At 32.5% G+C, this 17270-nt stretch overlaps 1 protein-coding gene across 1 annotated transcript in view; it reads left to right on the top strand.

The window, feature by feature from the left end:
* Positions 1 to 17270, top strand: part of LOC115885991 (BAI1-associated protein 3) — a 349135-nt gene that overhangs the window by 270925 nt on the left and 60940 nt on the right. The window contains exon 11 of the mRNA XM_030905025.1: positions 13271 to 13383. Within this exon, the coding sequence (XP_030760885.1) occupies positions 13271 to 13383 (113 nt within the window). The remainder of the gene's footprint in view (positions 1 to 13270; positions 13384 to 17270) is intronic.

Raw genomic sequence — 17270 nt, 5'->3', positions numbered from 1 at the left:
AAAGCAACGAGATTTGGTATATTAGTATATGACATTAATTAGGATTGACTGACGCATTCAATTGTTTTCGGTCACTTCCTGTTTCATCGTAAATGAGTACAACTATTGATTTTTAAATGGCACCCTGGGTATTTTTAGCCGACCATACCAATAGGTATTATGGTAGGCTATTAAGATCGATAAAAAAAGTTTTTTTTTTAATTTCACTCAAAATGAGTTATTTGGGTCATAAATGACCTAAATACAAAATATTTTCATGGTGTCTGTCTGTCCGTCTGTCTGTCCGTCTGTCTGTCCGTCTGTATGTCCGTCTGTCTGTCCGTCTGCCTGTCCGTCTGTCTGTCCGTCTGTCTGTCCGTCTGTCCGTCTGTCCGTCTGTCCGTCTGTCCGTCTGTCCGTCTGTCTGTCCGTCTGTCTGTCCGTCTGTCTGCCTGTCTGTCCGTCCGTCCGTCTGTCTGCCCGTCCGTCTGTCCGTCTTTCCGTCAGTCTGTCCGTCTGTCTGTCCGTCTGTCTGTCCGTCTGTCTGTCTGTCCGTCTGTCTGTCTGTCCGTCTGTCTGTCCGTCTGTCTGTCCGTCTGCCTGTCCGTCTGCCTGTCCGTCTGTCTGTCCGTCTGTCTGTCCGTCTGTCTGTCCGTCTGTCTGTCCGTCTGTCTGTCCGTCTGTCTGTCCGTCTGTCTGTCCGTCTGTCTGTCCGTCTGTCTGTCCGTCTGTCTGTCTGTCCGTCTCAAACACGATAACTCAAAACCGCTAAACCGATTTTAACCAAATTTGGCACAAAAATACTGTGGCACCCATGTAGCATCCGAGAATCTGGCCATTAGTTTTTTGCTGGGGGTAGGGGGATGGTAAGGGGGTATGGGAGGGGGTTAAAATTTTTAAAAAATCGTAACTCCAAAATTACAGTAGCTAGAGAAACGTGGTTTTCAATTTAAGATTAGGAATAATATTTGCAACAAAATTTGTAATAACATCAAAATCAGTCAGTCGCAGTTTTTGAGATAAAAAAATTGGAAAAATTCCTTTACTTTAAAACTAAAAGAACTGCCTACCAACTTTTTATTAACATATTATGGGCGGCTATACGTGCCTCCCGGCGCCAATTTTTTTACTTTATTCGATAGAAAATAACACTCTGAATAGCATGACATATCAAATGACAATTTTTGACATTTTCGCATAGGGTTTATTTGAAATTATAACTTGCGGTTCGTAACGAAAATTTTACTCAAAATACCAAGTGTGTGGTATCAAATTATTCATAAAAAATGATTTTTTCAAATATCCTAATGAGCCACCCTCGTTCCATTTGAAAAAATTGAGATATGATCAAAAATACGATTTGAGCATTTTGTAACTTGCCAGGACAAGACACTAAAAACATTAGACGATCAAATCTATTTTTCCAAGGCTCCTTGATTAAGAATTAGTGTTTTTAACATAGCCATGGAACTCTAGATTGAATTTTAAAATACGATTTTTTATTAAGCGAGACTGTCAAAAGTTGACATATAATATATCATTCCATTCAGAATGTAATTTTCTATCGAATAAAGTAAAAAAATACCGAGGGTACCTTTTAAAGATCAAAAATTGTAGTTGTAGTCATTTCCGGTGAAACGGAAGTGACCAAAAACAGTTGAATACGTCAAGCAATCTTAATTATGTCATATGCTAACATACCAAATCTCGTTTTTTTATCTGAAAAAATAAAAAAGTTATAGGGGTTGAGCCACTTTTGAGGCGCACCCGGTATATCTATTTAATTCCTAGAGATTTTTATTATGAGTAAATTGTTTTTAAGAAATGAACAAAAGACTAAACACAAATTACTATTCTGTTTATTCCAAAACTCTATAACTATTTTTCACTGACAAAATCGACTTTGAAAATGTAAATTAAGACAATATTACTTTTAGGGGATTTATTGACAATATTGGTTTATAATGTCGTTACACTGGATCTGAAAATAGATTTAAACAGAGTGCTTTCCAACAGCAGAACTTTAATCTAAACGTCAAAATTATAGGTTGCAACTTAAATGATGGATGATATTTTATTGTTAAAGAGTTCTAATATTACTTATAATCAATCAAATGTACCTATTTTTGTTCATGGAATATATATTTGTTTGTCTTTTGCATTGAATGCAGCAACGTTAGGTAAACAAAAATAGAATCATTTAAAAAGTCAAAACAATAGCTAACAAAAATAGTACCTATTTATTTTGTATATACAAAAATTAATAAATATTGTGAATTGATATTCCCGTGATATATTATTATTTTATTTTGACGTAGCTTGTAATAAATAATTGTAACAAAAAACATAGAAGGAAAATAAATAATAAATATGCCTTAAAAAATAACTAAAGATATAATTCATATTTTTGACTAAAATACTTGGCCTTAAGAGTCTTTTACGCTGTACTTTCGGGTTACTCTCAGGGGTCGGGTAAAGCGCGTGTGTGGCCGAAAGAAATATATAGGGTGGTCTTAATTTTATTTCTGAAACTTCGGCAGCATATTCTGTAGATAAAAATAAGATATAAATGTAGGTCCTAAAATGCTTAGTTTCAGAGATACAGGGTGTAGAAGTTTCATTTTTATTTCGATTTTTTCTAAATCATTTCTGAAGCAACGTCAATATTTGAATGAAAATTGGTATCTGGGAGTTTTATGACATGAGAAATTTTATTTTGATGTCAACATGACTCCTACTAGTAGAGGGCGCCAACTACAGTGTTTTAACTGTTTTGAAGTGAAATAACTTTTTGTCCGTACCTGTATAAAACTACCGAGCGAAAAAATATACATCTCTCTGACTTTTTACGTAAATAATATCTCTTTGTAAAAATCGCTGTGAGCAACCGTTCTTAATTTTGGATTTTTTTTGTTAGAACCATAGACTTAAAATAAAATATAGACTGAGCATCTCATTCATAAATAGCTGGAACATGCGGTCAGACAACGTCTTGTTATTGTTGTGTTATTGTTTTAGGTTATAACGAGTGCGACACGAGCGATAGATAGGTTGTCTCTGTCATAACGGTCGTTCCCTGACGACTCTGCCGAGAAACACAACACTGTCTTTCGTTTCTCAAGTACACCTGAACTCTCCGTATCATAGCCGGGTAACTTTTTTATTTTAATGAAGCTATAATTAAATTAAAAATATATCGTATTTAAACTTTTTTATATTTTATTAAGATTTAGGACCAGGTTTTTGGAATAAAAGTTTAGAAAAAAACGTCTTAGAGTCCAAAAACGATAAAAATAATAAAATACACGTTATAGAAGAAATTTTATTAACGAAATTACGTAATTTTTGAAATTAATAATAAATTATTAATTTTAGTCAAACATTTACAACCCCTAATATTAATCAAAACAGGATCTATTTCACAGATATAATAGAATAGGCGACAGGGAGAGAAAAAAAAATATGATTTTTGTAATTTTTTTTCTGGTTAAGTGACGTCTTATTATGTAAATTAGAGAAAACATAAATCTGTTCCATTAAAGCAAGGAAGGTGATAGGAAGTGGATAATATGAAAACTACATTTATTTAACACGGTACTGTCTTTATTATACCGGGTGCGTTCCAAAAGTGGCTCATCCTCAAAATTTTTTTTATATTTTCAAATAGTTATGTTATGTTAGTATATGACATAAATTAGGATTGATTGACGCATTCAACTGTTTTTGGTCACTTCCTGTTTCACCGGAAATGAATATAACTTTTAATTTTTAAACGGCACCCTCGGTATATTTCTACTTTATTCGATAGAAAATGATAACAATTTAATTTTTAATAATAATATTGATTTCTGAATAGAATGACATAGCATAATATGTCAACTTTTGACATTTTCGCATATGGTTTAATTGTAATTGTAACACGCGGTTCATAACGACAATTTGACTCGAAATACCAAGTGTGTGGTATCAATATATTCATAAAAAAATGCTTTTTCCAAATATGCTAATGAGTCTCCCTTGTTCCATTTGAAAAAATTGACATATGTATGATTAAAACTACGATTTGTACATCTTTTAACCGGCCTAAACAAGACACGAAACCCATTAGACGATCAAAACTATTTTTCCAAGGCTCCTTGATTAAAACTTAGTGTTTTTAACAACACCATGGCACCCTAGATTGAAATTTAAAATACGATTTGTTTTTAAGCGACAATGTCAAAAGTTGACATATGATAGTCATTCTATTCAGAGTGTCATTTTTTATCGAATAAAGTAGCAATATACCGAGGGTGCCTTTAAAAATCAAAAGATGTAATCATTTCGGTGAAACAGGAAGAGACCAAAAACAATTGAATACGTCAATAAATCCTAATTTATGTCATATACCTACTAACATACAATTTTTTTTTGTATCTGAAAAAATAAAAAAGTTATAGGGGTGAGCCACTTTTGAGACGACCCGGTATATTAAAAAATATTGTTTCATAATGTAATATCATTTTAAAATTCTTGTATGTTATTTTAGATTCTGAAGATAATTTTAGAATAAACCGGAATATATTTTTAATAAAAACATTATTAATTATTAACAGGGTTATAATTATGGTTTTGTTACAATGTAAGTAAGTCAATATTGTAATGTAAGAGAAAAAATTCAGATTTTACATTTTACTAAAATATTATCTAAATAAGCGCCTTTCTACAACAACGCCACTGACACCTAATGGGTAAATTGAGAGTTGCCTACCGGTCGAAAGTCGTTTCAAGACTTAATTGGATTATTTAAGTCAAATTTCTTGCAAATTTGGCACTGGCGAACCATATTTTATAGTTTTTGAACAGAAAAAGTCAATAAAATAAACACTTAAGGACTACAAGCTAAGAAAATGCGTTAATACAGCCGGGGAGATAGCGGCAACAAAGGTTTACCACACACGTGCGACACGTACTACAAGGTAATAAATGAATGAATATGCTCCCTCACCTCTAATCGGTGTTGTCATATTGTAAAGGACTTATCCTTATTAAACAGTATCCGACTTATAATTTAGTAGTATAAGGACTATTTAATACATCTATGGAATATTAAAACCTACTTTATTAAACTGTAGTATTAATATCTCAATATATGTGTATGACAAAAAAAAATATTGATAATATTAAAGACGTGACAACATAGGCTGGATGAGGAAAGCTCGGTCGATTGTACCCAGAAGTAAACATGTGTGCAAAAAATGTTGTTTGTCCGCGTTGAGATGTAAATAGTGTAGTCTATATTTTATTTTAAGTCTATTGTTAGAACCATTTTCCCCTATCTGCTAAAATAAAGTGGTGGGGGAAGGTAAGATCTATCTTAATTTAAATGTTAATAACTCCAGACAGGATGATCAGAATCCAACAAACGAGGGCTCGTCTAAAAGAGCGTTTCTTACTCTATATTATACCATGAGAATAATAATAATAAGGTTTTGAATGTAGACACTAGGGGGCGCTTTCTTACAATTTAACAAACATAGCGCGTTTTTTCAAAGAAATTAATTACAATAGTATATGTAATTTTAGCTGATAGTAAAGTAGTAGTAAAAGCTTAAAAAGTCAGCGAAAACCGCATCTTGATATCTTCTTTCAAACCGAAGATATTAGTAAAATTATAATAAATACTAAAAAATAAGCTCTTAATTACCTTATTTTTACAACACGGTATCAGTAACCCTCTTAAATATGCCCATTTTAACAAAAAAATAAGATAAAACCAGTTACTTTATTTTAAAATTGACGAAATACCAGAATACCATAATACCAGATGTATTCATATCTAATAATTAAGATATTAATAACAGTGAACAAGAAACGATGATTCAGTATAGTAGGCTTTGGAAAGTTGCTTTTGACGTAATAGTATAAACGTCAAATTATTATTAGATCAACATTTTGATAGTTTTTTACCTTTTGATTGCTTTTTCAAAATGTTAACAACTTCAACTACTTCAAATAATAAAGGAATTTTGAAAAAGCATATAAAACGCTGCTAAGACTATAACTATCTATAACTAAATGTTGATCTAATAACAATTTGACGTATACTATTACGTCAAAAGCAACTTTTTTCCAAAGCCTACCATGTATCATCGTTTCTTGTTCACTGTTATTAATATCTTAATTATTAGATATTAATACATCTGGTATTATGGTATTCTGGTATTTCGTTGATATTAAAATAAACTAACTGTTTATATCTTATTTTGTTGTTAAAATGGGCATAATGTAGAGGGCTACTGATACCGTGTTATAAAAATAAGACAGTTAAGGGCAAATTTTTTCGCATTTATTATATTTTTGCTAATATATTCGGATTGAAAAAAGATATCAAGATGCGGTTTTCACTGACTTCTTAAACTTTTATTTCTCTTTACAATCAGCTGAAATTACATATACCGTTGTATTTTTTTTGGGGAAATCCCGCATTGTTTGTTAAATTGTAAGACAGCGCCCTCTAGCGTGTACTGTTAAAGGCATATTATTATTGTTTATATGGTTTCATATAGAGTGCAAAACGCTCTTTTAAATGAGCCCTCACTTGTTAGATTCCGGCCATCCAGTCCGGAGTTATTAACATTTAAATAAAAACAGATCTAACCTTCCCCCACCACTTTATTTTAGCAGATAGAGAAAAATGATTCTGACAAAAAAAGTCCGAAATTTTCTTAAGAATATGAAGCTATTATTCATAGTAGACCTTATCTAGGCAGAATTTTGTAAAAATTGCATTTTCTTATTTGCGGTAACAGTTGCGCCCTCTAGCGGCCACTCTACAAATTTGAAAACAATTTCCAGCAATTTCTCATGGCCTCTTTAGTTATAAATATTTTTTTCCTCAGGTTCCACGGCCACCGAGATACAGCCGAGAGCTATTCTTAGTGGGACACCCGGTACATAATTATTTCACTGGAATAATAAATTTGAATTTGTTTTTTTTTTGATAATCATAAATTTTTCTGCAAAAAATGATGATAAAACAGTTTCTGTTGAACTTTTGGCACAAAAATATTTCAAATTTATGATTTCAGTTTAATAGCTATTTAGTCAACATGTTTAATTAATGTCAATGATGACAGGTATTAATAATTTCGATTCCAAATATCTCGAATACCGTTACTTGTAGCGATTTTTACCAAGAGACCTTTTTTACGTAAAAAACGTCGTATATTTTTTTGCTCGGCAGTTTTATACAGGTACGGACGAAAAGTTATTACTCTTCAAACCGGTTAAAAAATATGTAGCTGGCGCCCTCTACTAGTAGGAGCCATATTGACATCAAAATCAAATTTCTCATGTCAAAAAACTCCCAGACACTAATTTTCATTCAAATATTGACTTTACTTCAGAAATTATTTGGAAAAAATCGAAATAAAAATGAAACTTCTACACCCTGTATCTCCGAAACTAAGCATTTTAGGACATACATTTATAGAGACTTTTTTACTTATTTTTATCTGCAGAATATGTTGCCGAAGTTTCCGGAATACAATTCGAACCACCCTGTATATTATATTTCGGAAATCTGCATAAGGCTTAGCCCGATTCTGTCGTGCTAAGCCACACCCAAAATTCCAAGCACATGTGCTTTGATTAAGGCTTGAGCTTCAGCATTTGTCATAAAATAGCGAGTCTTTTGTTACAAAACCATATAAATTATACACGTGTGGCAAAATTTCATTAGCAATAGGAGCTTTTCAATGCGATAAAAAAAGATGGTAAGGCTGCAAAATACACTGCAGTACAACAGAGACGGATAAAGTGTCTTTTCCCTACGATTGTATAGGGGAAGTGATCATAGAAGTGATACGACGAGAGAGTTTCTGCGTGAGGAGGGGGGTCTTTTAGACGCTTGTGTGGGGGCTACCGGCTACTAATAGAATAGAATGGAAAAATAGAAAGACGAAGGACAGTGTTGCCATTCTGTTAAATCAAAATTATGTTGGCTTATCCTAAATCCCGAATCTTCTAATCCCATTATCTTGCCTACTTAATGAAATATTAAATAAAGTACAAAACAATTTTAAGAATGTTTTCTTTTCTTTTTTTTTTGTTGAAATCGTTTCTAAAATAGCAAGTGCAATTCTATGAAATGGCAATACTGTACGATCTTCCTTCCAGTCGCCCCGACACCGACCGGTCGGTCGGCGGCGGCGACAAAGGGATAGGCCGAAAAAACTTTATAAAGGAGTAGCCGAACAGGGTTTGGTTTGGTAGATTATAATTCCATACGAGAACAAAATTCTCGGTAGATCTTCAACAAAAATCAAAAGTACAGAAACAAAATAAAATATAATATTTAAGTCCAAAATTAGCATTCCTATGTGTCGTAATACTAGATCACTCAAATAAAATACAAATATAGTAAATATAACAAGAATTAGAAATAGGTAGGTATATTATATTCAGTGCGAGATTCTGAATCATACGTTCTACTCGTCTAGGGTAGTTTTGTTTTAAGGTTCTACATTTCGTGGTTTAGAGGTTTGGTAATTTCAAGGCCACGCTTTTGATTAGAAAATTTTGAGGTTTGGATATGAGAATGGGATGGGACAGTGATTTCCCCAGTATGGTCTTGGGAGATAAGCTATAAGGCTCGCGTGGGCAGGGGCACGTCCCTGCGTGACATTAAGGAAGTGGCAGGTAAACGGTGGTTAAATATAGCACAAAACAGGGAGTCATGGAAAAGGATAGGAGAGACCTATATCCAGGAGTGGATGAATCCGGGTTGAGGTAGAGGTATATTATTTAATATTAAAAAAATATATATTGAATTAAACAATATTAATATATTAATAAAAACTATAACAAGTAGGGATAGCAGTCACTTTTTACCTTTGTACAAATTTTGATCAGTGATATCTAAACTTAATTTCATTTCAATGGGAAAGCTGTAGCAACTCTCAACTCTTTTTTCATATTAATATATTTCTTGACAGGAAAAGCACTAAAATATTTATCCGTATTCAGTTTGTTTCTTAACTTAGATTTTGTTTTTTGTTTATATTTTTTTTGGGAAAATATGGGTTTAACTTTAGTAGATGAATGAAACAAAATCTTTTCAAAAGATATCAACTTCTTCTGGCATATCGCCAATACCGCGCCTAATAAAGAGTAATAAGGATTTGTAGGAATATATTTGTCACTCTGCAACTAGATAGAACGATGACCTATGATTACTTAATAAAATTTAATAAACAATAATAAAGTCAGATTAGACTAAAGACGCAGTTGAACATATCGTTAGATTTTTGTTTAAATCGGTAGATCGGTAGCTTACAGACGAAACCGGTAGACCTGGCAACTCTGTGATGGTCTGAGGTGATGGCGTTTTGCGGACGCGCGGAAAGGGAAATAAAATAATGGCGATAAAGGGCAGGTGGATGGGTATCATGGGTGGATGGGAGGCAGCGGAATTTCCAAAATTTGTTATCTTATTGGAGTTTGTCTAACTCGACAGTCGTAGTGGAAGTGGAAACGGGGAAGTTGTTGTCCATCTCTGTTTAAGCTTAGACTTTTTATAGGCGTTTCATTCCAATGCATGTAATTCCTATGCCTAGATATCCTATTACCGGACCTGTATATCACTGTATAATCACAAAACTTCAATCTATTTCCGTATTGTAAGGGAATTTTAAATTATGTCTTTATTTTCGAGAAAATTTAGTCCAAACTTAAGGAATATTTTGCTTGATGTTTGACCATCAAAATCTTAAAAATCTTAAAAACAGAAAAATAAAGAAGTTGTCTAAAAATGTGCTACAATACGGATATAGTATAATCCTTTATCTTTAATTTCCTTCTTCATTTTTGTAAAAATACCTAGCCAGTTTTACATAAAACGTTAAATACCGAACGCTTATTTTGCTACTTTTTCGGACTAGCGAAATGGACTCTTAATGTCTTCTAAAAATGTTATTTTTGAAAAAAATACTCCTTAATTTAAAAAAAAAACTTTTCCCTTCATACTTTAAGGCCTTAATTAACTGTATTTACTAACTATTCTTAGAAATTCTGTTTTCCAATGCTTCAAACTCTTTTAATAAAACGCTTTTAATTTACCACGCTCCCTTCGACTCTAGAAACTTTATAAACTCGAACTTCGTTCGTTTTTCGCCGACTTTCTCTGGATTATTTGTGTGTTTCATCACGTAAATTTCATATTGTACGCCGGGTAAGGCCCTAATGGAGAAAGACATGAGAAATTGTAATAAAGCTGGAAAAAAGGATTGGGGCGTAGTGCACTTTACAGCCATATTTTTCTTCTATTCTCAGGTTTTAAATCTAAAATGTATTTATTTTATCCTAATTTAAAATGTAAATTTAATTTGTATATTATTTTATTTTTTTACTTTTTATATACCGGGTGCGTCTCAAAAGTGGCTCACCTCTATAACTTTTTAATTTTTTCAGATAAATAAACGAGATTTGGTATGTTAGTATATGATATAAATTAGGATTCATTGGTGTATTCAATTGTTTTTGGTCGCTTCCTGTTTCACCGGAAATGACTACAACTTTTGATTTTTAAATGGCACCCTCGGTATTTTTTTACTTTATTCAATAGAAAATGACATTCTGAATAGAATGACATGTCACATGTCAAATTTTGACATTCTCGCTTAATAAAAAATTGTAATTTAAAATTCAATCTAGAGTGCCATGGCTATGTTAAAAACATTAATTCTTCATGAAGGAGCTTTGGAAAAATATATTTAATCGTGTAATGTTTTTAGTGTCTTGTCCTTGCCAGTTAGAAAATGCTTAAATCGTATTTTTAATCATATCTCAATTTTTTCAAATGGAACGAGGGTGGCTCATTAGCATATTTGGAAAAAGCATTTTTTTACGAATAATTGGATAACACACACTTGGTATTTCAAGTCAAATTTTCTTTACGAACCGCAAGTTATAATTTTAAATAAACCATATGCGAAAATGTCAAAAGTTGACATATGATATACCATTCTATTTAGAGTGACATTCTCTATCGAATAAAGTAAAAAAATATCGGGGGTGCCATTTAAAAATCAAAAGTTTTAGTCGTTTTCGGTGAAACCGGAAGTGACCGAAAACAATTGAATACGTCAATCAATCCTAATTTATGTCATATACTAACATACCAAATCTCGTTTTTTAACTAAAAAAATAAAAAAATTATAGGGGTGAGTCACTTTTGAGACGCACCCGGTATATATTTTACAAAATATAATTACTAGTAACATATCCATTCCTTTCGCCAGCAGATACTGCTTCATTTTTCTCGATAAAATAATAAATACTTACTTATTAACTTTATTGTAGGTAAATTAAATAAAAATGTGTAAATTAAATAAAACCTGTTATATGTATAAATTTAAATAAAGTCCATAAACTAATATCGATTTTGAAAATAACTACTAAGTGTCACTAGAAAATTGCCATGGCGACACCAGCCATCTTCATTACAGTTTTATTGAAAAATCGGTTTTAATTCAAAATCTGAGCCAGATAGGTATAGGAAACCCTAACATAGTTTGAATGAGCATTTAAATTTGCTTCGAGTTATTTAAAAAAATTGGCGCCGGGAGGCACGTATAGCCGCCGATACTAAAATATGTTAATATCTCGAAAACTGCGACTTTGACTGATTTTGATGTTATTACTAACTATTTTTATTTTTATTTACAATTTTTATCTGTATAATCCAGAGGTCACCAAGTTTTATATAATTTTTTACCAACTTTACCCATTTGGTTGATGAATTTCAAAAATCTCTTCTAATTCTTTTTGTAGGATTTCATTCTTCTAGACCACATAGTAAGGAATTTTCATACAACAAATTATTCCGATATAATTTTACTCTCTAAGAGGATGAATTAAAACTAAAATCGCTTTGTGTAGCTAATTCACTAATATCGTTTAAACGAACCTTTGTTCTAATATTTATGTATCCAAAGCTGGCTGTATGAACTGATCCCTAAAATATCTAAAAACTTGATATATAATCTAACTGACAAACCACTGACAATGACAAATAATTTATTTCTGGAAGTATTGTATGTAGGTGTTTTTCAGGTATGTTTTAATATTTAGTCGATTTACACAAAGAAATAGCCATTCAACAATTTAAAAATACTTCATAACAAATCTAGACATATATATACCTTTCCTTTAAAAAAAGAATCATCAAGATTGGTAAAGCAGTTTCGGCGGGATGGATGTAACAAAAAAACCCTTTGAGCTTTTATATATGTATGGATTTTGTTGCAAATATTATTCCTAATCTTAATTTGAAAACCGCGTTTCGCTAGCTACTGTAATTTTGGAGTTACGATTTTTTAAAATTTTTAACCCCCTCCCATACCCCCTTACCAATCCCCCACCCCCATCAAAAACTAACGGCCAGATTCTCGGGTGCCACAGTATTTTTGTGCCAAATTTGGTTAAAATCGCTTCAGCGGTTTTTGAGTTATCGTGTTACAGACGGCCAGACGGACAGACAGACAGACAGACACCATGAAAATATTTTGTATTTAGGTCATTTATGACCCAAGTAACTCATTTTGAGTGAAATTAAAAAAACTTATAGCCTACCATACCAATAGGCTAAAAATACATAGTGTTGCATTTGAAATAACGAAGTTTATATGTAAAATACACAATTAAAATAGACCAGCAATTTTCGATACCCCTGTAAAAAAATTAGGAAGCAATAAAGTTTTTTAGTTTATTTCTCTGGCTTGAAACTCAGCATAAGAATTAATTCTGAAAAGTAATGTAATAGTGTGTTGACAAACTTTATTCTTATGGCATGCATATTTAAATATCTTTAAATATCTCAAAAACCAAAGCTTTTAAACATATTAAACCCTTATAATAAATGCCTTAATTTACGTCCAAGAATCCATTTTATTATGAAATAAAATACCGGATGTTCCATAAGAAAAAATATAACTTTGGTATAGATCTTAGTTGTGACACACCCTGTACATTTCAAAATAATTCTAAATTATGCATATTGCCTTCCTACATAACCCCATAAAATATTTTGTTTCTACATCTTTCCGTTTTCGTATAATGAACCGAGGCGAATGAGGTGCGCCACCCTGTATATCAAAGAATTAAATAAATAAGAACTGTTAATCGTGGGATAAAAAATATAATGGTGACAGTATACAATAACATTCCAAAAACAATTCTATTTAACTAACAGGAAGAAGAACGTGTCAGAAATAAATTGAGTATTATATCGCAAAATTTTAAATTTCAGAGAGATGGCTTCAGCAGTTGAGACATCATAGACAGCTATTCCCAGCCCTTCATCCGCCATCCCTAACAAGATTAGAATATCTTCTAAGATGCCTGGCTTACCTGTCAAATATGGTAAGTTATAATTTACGATTTAGAATGAAGGAACAAGGTTTTCGTTATTTAAAAATAGACCCCGACAAAAAAATATCAAATTAAGGAAAACATTTTTAGAACATTAAATAATAGTCACATAAAAATGTAGGAGGAAGTTGAATATCAAATTTATTTTAGAGAGTTTTAAACCTGGATGAAGTCTCCTGATGATAGTAATATCACGGTATATAAATCACACGGCAGTCCGACTCGCTTTGGCGGGAACACTACGCGCATACCCTTGCGCACGCCGCCATTATGGGTGCCAGCAACAGAAATTAACCAGTGTCGTAGTCATAGACAAACAGAAAAATTAAAAGACTGCCAGAAGACATACGACGCGCAGGCAAATGTTCCTGTAGCGCATCGACGCAAGTGCCGAAATACGTCCATCTAGCTATCTGTGTTTCGACACTAGTCCGTTAGTCTTAGTATATTCAGAAAGAACAGGCTAACCTCCAGCGTTGCCAATTTGTGGGGAATTCCCCAAATTTTGGGGAATCCGGAGCCGATTGGGAATTTTGTGGGGATTAGCAATAGGCGGCGAAAATAAGGGTTTCAACATTTTATTGCTGATTGAAAATGGCGTAAAATTTTTAGCTTTAAAAACGGAGCGGGACGATATATCTTTCCCAACTTAAAAATTATAATCTGCTTTTTACTTGTGCTTCCCTTTGCAAATGCTTCAGTTGAAAGAAAATTTAGTGACCTCAAATTATTTAAAGACTACTAGGGAAGGGATTAAAAAACAAGGAGGTAATTTACAGTTTAATCCCTCTAACATATATAATAAATATTGTATTTTTATTAAAATTATTTTTTTTTGTTAAAATAATCATATGGGGAATTTTTGGTGAATCGGGACATGACAATGACATTGGCAACGCCGCTAACCTCATTCTTTTGTTTGTTGTTTGTTCAAAAACCGGCACACGGCGTAGTACAAGGCTTGGTCATTTTTTAAGAAATTTTTGATTGTTAATTTTATTTTTGTGCAAACTAAACAGTGATTTTTTATTAAAAAATAGCAGACAAAGGTAAGAAAGGTAATGTCCATGCAGAAGTTTTTATTTCACAGGCTATTCTTTCTAGAAATTATACCATCCAGCCCTCCTATTTAATTATTAAATGAAAGTGTGAAAGAGATATCAAGGGCTATTCTGTTAAAATATCATCCGGCCAGTCTAGGCCCTGTTGTGAACCAGAAGGTCTGCTAAGTTGGATGTTGGATATAGAATGGAAGGAATATCATGGCGGAGAACAAGGCATAATTGTATGTCCCTTTATGTAGGAGGGTAGGTTTGTTTCTAATAGGCAGTAAAACCAAAAATTCTACTGTGAATCTTCATATTCTAGGCCTGTAAAGATAAATAATTCCTGGAGCTATCTCGAGGTATAGTACTCAAGTCGGAGCGAATCAATTGATAGCATGATGAAAAGAAATAATAGCCATCATAAAACTGTAAATATGTATATAACTAGTACAATGTAGCTATTTAACTGTAAGTACAATGTAGCTAAATATTTAGTAGAATAGGGGTATTATAAATTAATACAAAATACAATAATTGGTCATTCTTTCCATTCCCATTCAATTCTTCCCATTTAATCGTTTTCCCATAAAAAAGGAAAATTAAAATTAAGAGTGCCCTTAACCAAAAATAGTGAAATAAATGGAAATAGTCAAATTTTATATTAACATGTAAGACTTTGAATAAAAAGGTGTAAAAGGATTATAAATGCTGTATTTATATCCTTTAGTATCATGATAATATAAAATTTGAGTAGGTATCTCCATTTATTTCACTGTTTTTGGTTAAGGGCACTTTTAGTTTTAATTGCCTTAAAAATAATAAGTATAATAATAATTTAAATCTCCCGCTCTTTCATAGTTCGTTCCTGTAGCCAAGTAGAGGACGCTAAAAGCGCAATCTCCCAACATTTTACCACGCGATTCACCACTCTCTAAACTATTAACTTTCTCTATGGTCGTAGTCAGTCGTAGTCTTTCGGCCGTATTCATAGTCGATCGCCAGCCTCCCGCTGGGAGGAGCTTTCCCGAAATTCTTCGTTCTTATTTCAGAGTCGAACGCTCTTCGAGTAACGCGTGCGCACATCCGTCATATAGAGTAACCGCTCTCTCGCCGGCGGGCGGTTGGATAAGCATTTTTTTTCCGTTTCATAGTCGATCTCCAGGCGAAGAACATTTGCGCAGTTTAAACCCCATCCGGTGATTTTCGGGCGGCGATTGGAGCATGTCCTTGCCATCTCCGGGCGTTCCGCCAGTTTAGTCTATCTAGTTGAAAGAAGCACCAAGCAAACTGAATTAATTATGGATATTTATAATATTGTGACGATTAACGAGAACGATGACATGCGTATTTTTGAGGCCATTATTCATTACATTTGAGGCATATGAATTCCGTCCGGCTATTTGACCATTTAAATGTTTTATCGTTTTGTTTTTGTTATGTTTATGATTTTTTATTTTTCCTATTGTTTTTACGTTTATTACATTAATTTTCTTTGTAATTTACACAAACTGGAAAAAATATACCAAATTCACCAAACATCAGTCATCTACACAAAACAAAAATAGAGCCAATTTAAAAATATAAATTACTTCTACTCTGGTCATATTTTCCCTTAAAATAATTTTAAAATCCTTAACACAGCACCAATAGGTTAAGATTAAGGTCTATAAAAATTTATAAACGTAATAAAAACGAATCCATAAAACTTTCAAATAAAACCGAACAAACCTATGGAATTCCCCATTATGTAAATTATTAACTTAATATCCTTTTTATTATGACCCAAAAATATACCTATCCAAAAAAATATGTATATAAAAAATTGTAAATCTTTTTACTATAAGTGAAGGATTACGAAGATATTATTCATTACTTTAAAACGAATTATAACAAAATAATGGACACATCAATAAAATATTTAAATTACCCAATGTCAATAAAATATTTAAATATTTAGAGAATGTTAAAGTTCGTATAACCGATTTTGTGTAGAAAAAGGAAGAAAACATGTTCCCTGTTGTTGAAACCCTCCACCCGAAGTGAAATTTTTTTGGCGACGCGCCGTCATTTTCGCCAGCCAGCGGTGCGCTGGCGGCCGACTATGAAAGAGCTTTTTTTCTCTCCCGATATCGAAGCGCTCGCCGGAGAAATCTTCGGCGGGCGGCTGGCGCTCGACTATGAATACGGCCGTTTGTCATCGACAACATACAGTTACAGCAGCTTTGAGTCAGTAGCGTGCCGCTTAATTTATTTCATTCTTTTCTTGAGTGATATATTTTTGTTTATTGTGTGATATATTTGGTTTTTGTAGTTTAGTAGTACAATGGAAGTCCGAAATTCTTTTAGTTTTCATACTCAATCATTGTCTACGGCATTCAAAGAAATTTTTATTATTAGGTATCCTGCAAAATGACAAACAAGATTCATTTTTCTAAATTTCTATTTTTCTGAAAAGAACAGAGGTCTCGTTGTTTTTTATAATAAGGTCTGCCGTTTTTAATAACATGTTTGCCAAATCATTTTGGCAATTTTCAGTACCTGTGTGTAATATTCGGACACAAAGTTTTTTAAATGTTCTACTAAACTGGATGAATTTATCCTGGATGGGAATAATGATAGGTTTACAAGATATTGGAATTACAAGATAAAGTTGTCGTACCAGATTTTTATGAGTGCAACTGTACACTCAAATCTCTCGAAGTTGTTATGTAATATAAAATTGTGTCATAACGTTATAAGTTCACAATAAAAGTTTTAAAGAAAAAGTTTATTTTTTTCTTTTTAATGTATTTAAATAAAGGCTTGTTTTTAAAAAGTTTTTTTCTTAAATTT

The sequence above is a fragment of the Sitophilus oryzae genome, unplaced genomic scaffold (assembly GCF_002938485.1).
Source record: "Sitophilus oryzae breed Bouriz unplaced genomic scaffold, Soryzae_2.0 scaffold_465_pilon_pilon, whole genome shotgun sequence".
Taxonomy (NCBI): Eukaryota; Metazoa; Arthropoda; class Insecta; order Coleoptera; family Curculionidae; genus Sitophilus; species Sitophilus oryzae.
This window is presented reverse-complemented; position numbering and strand designations above follow the sequence as displayed.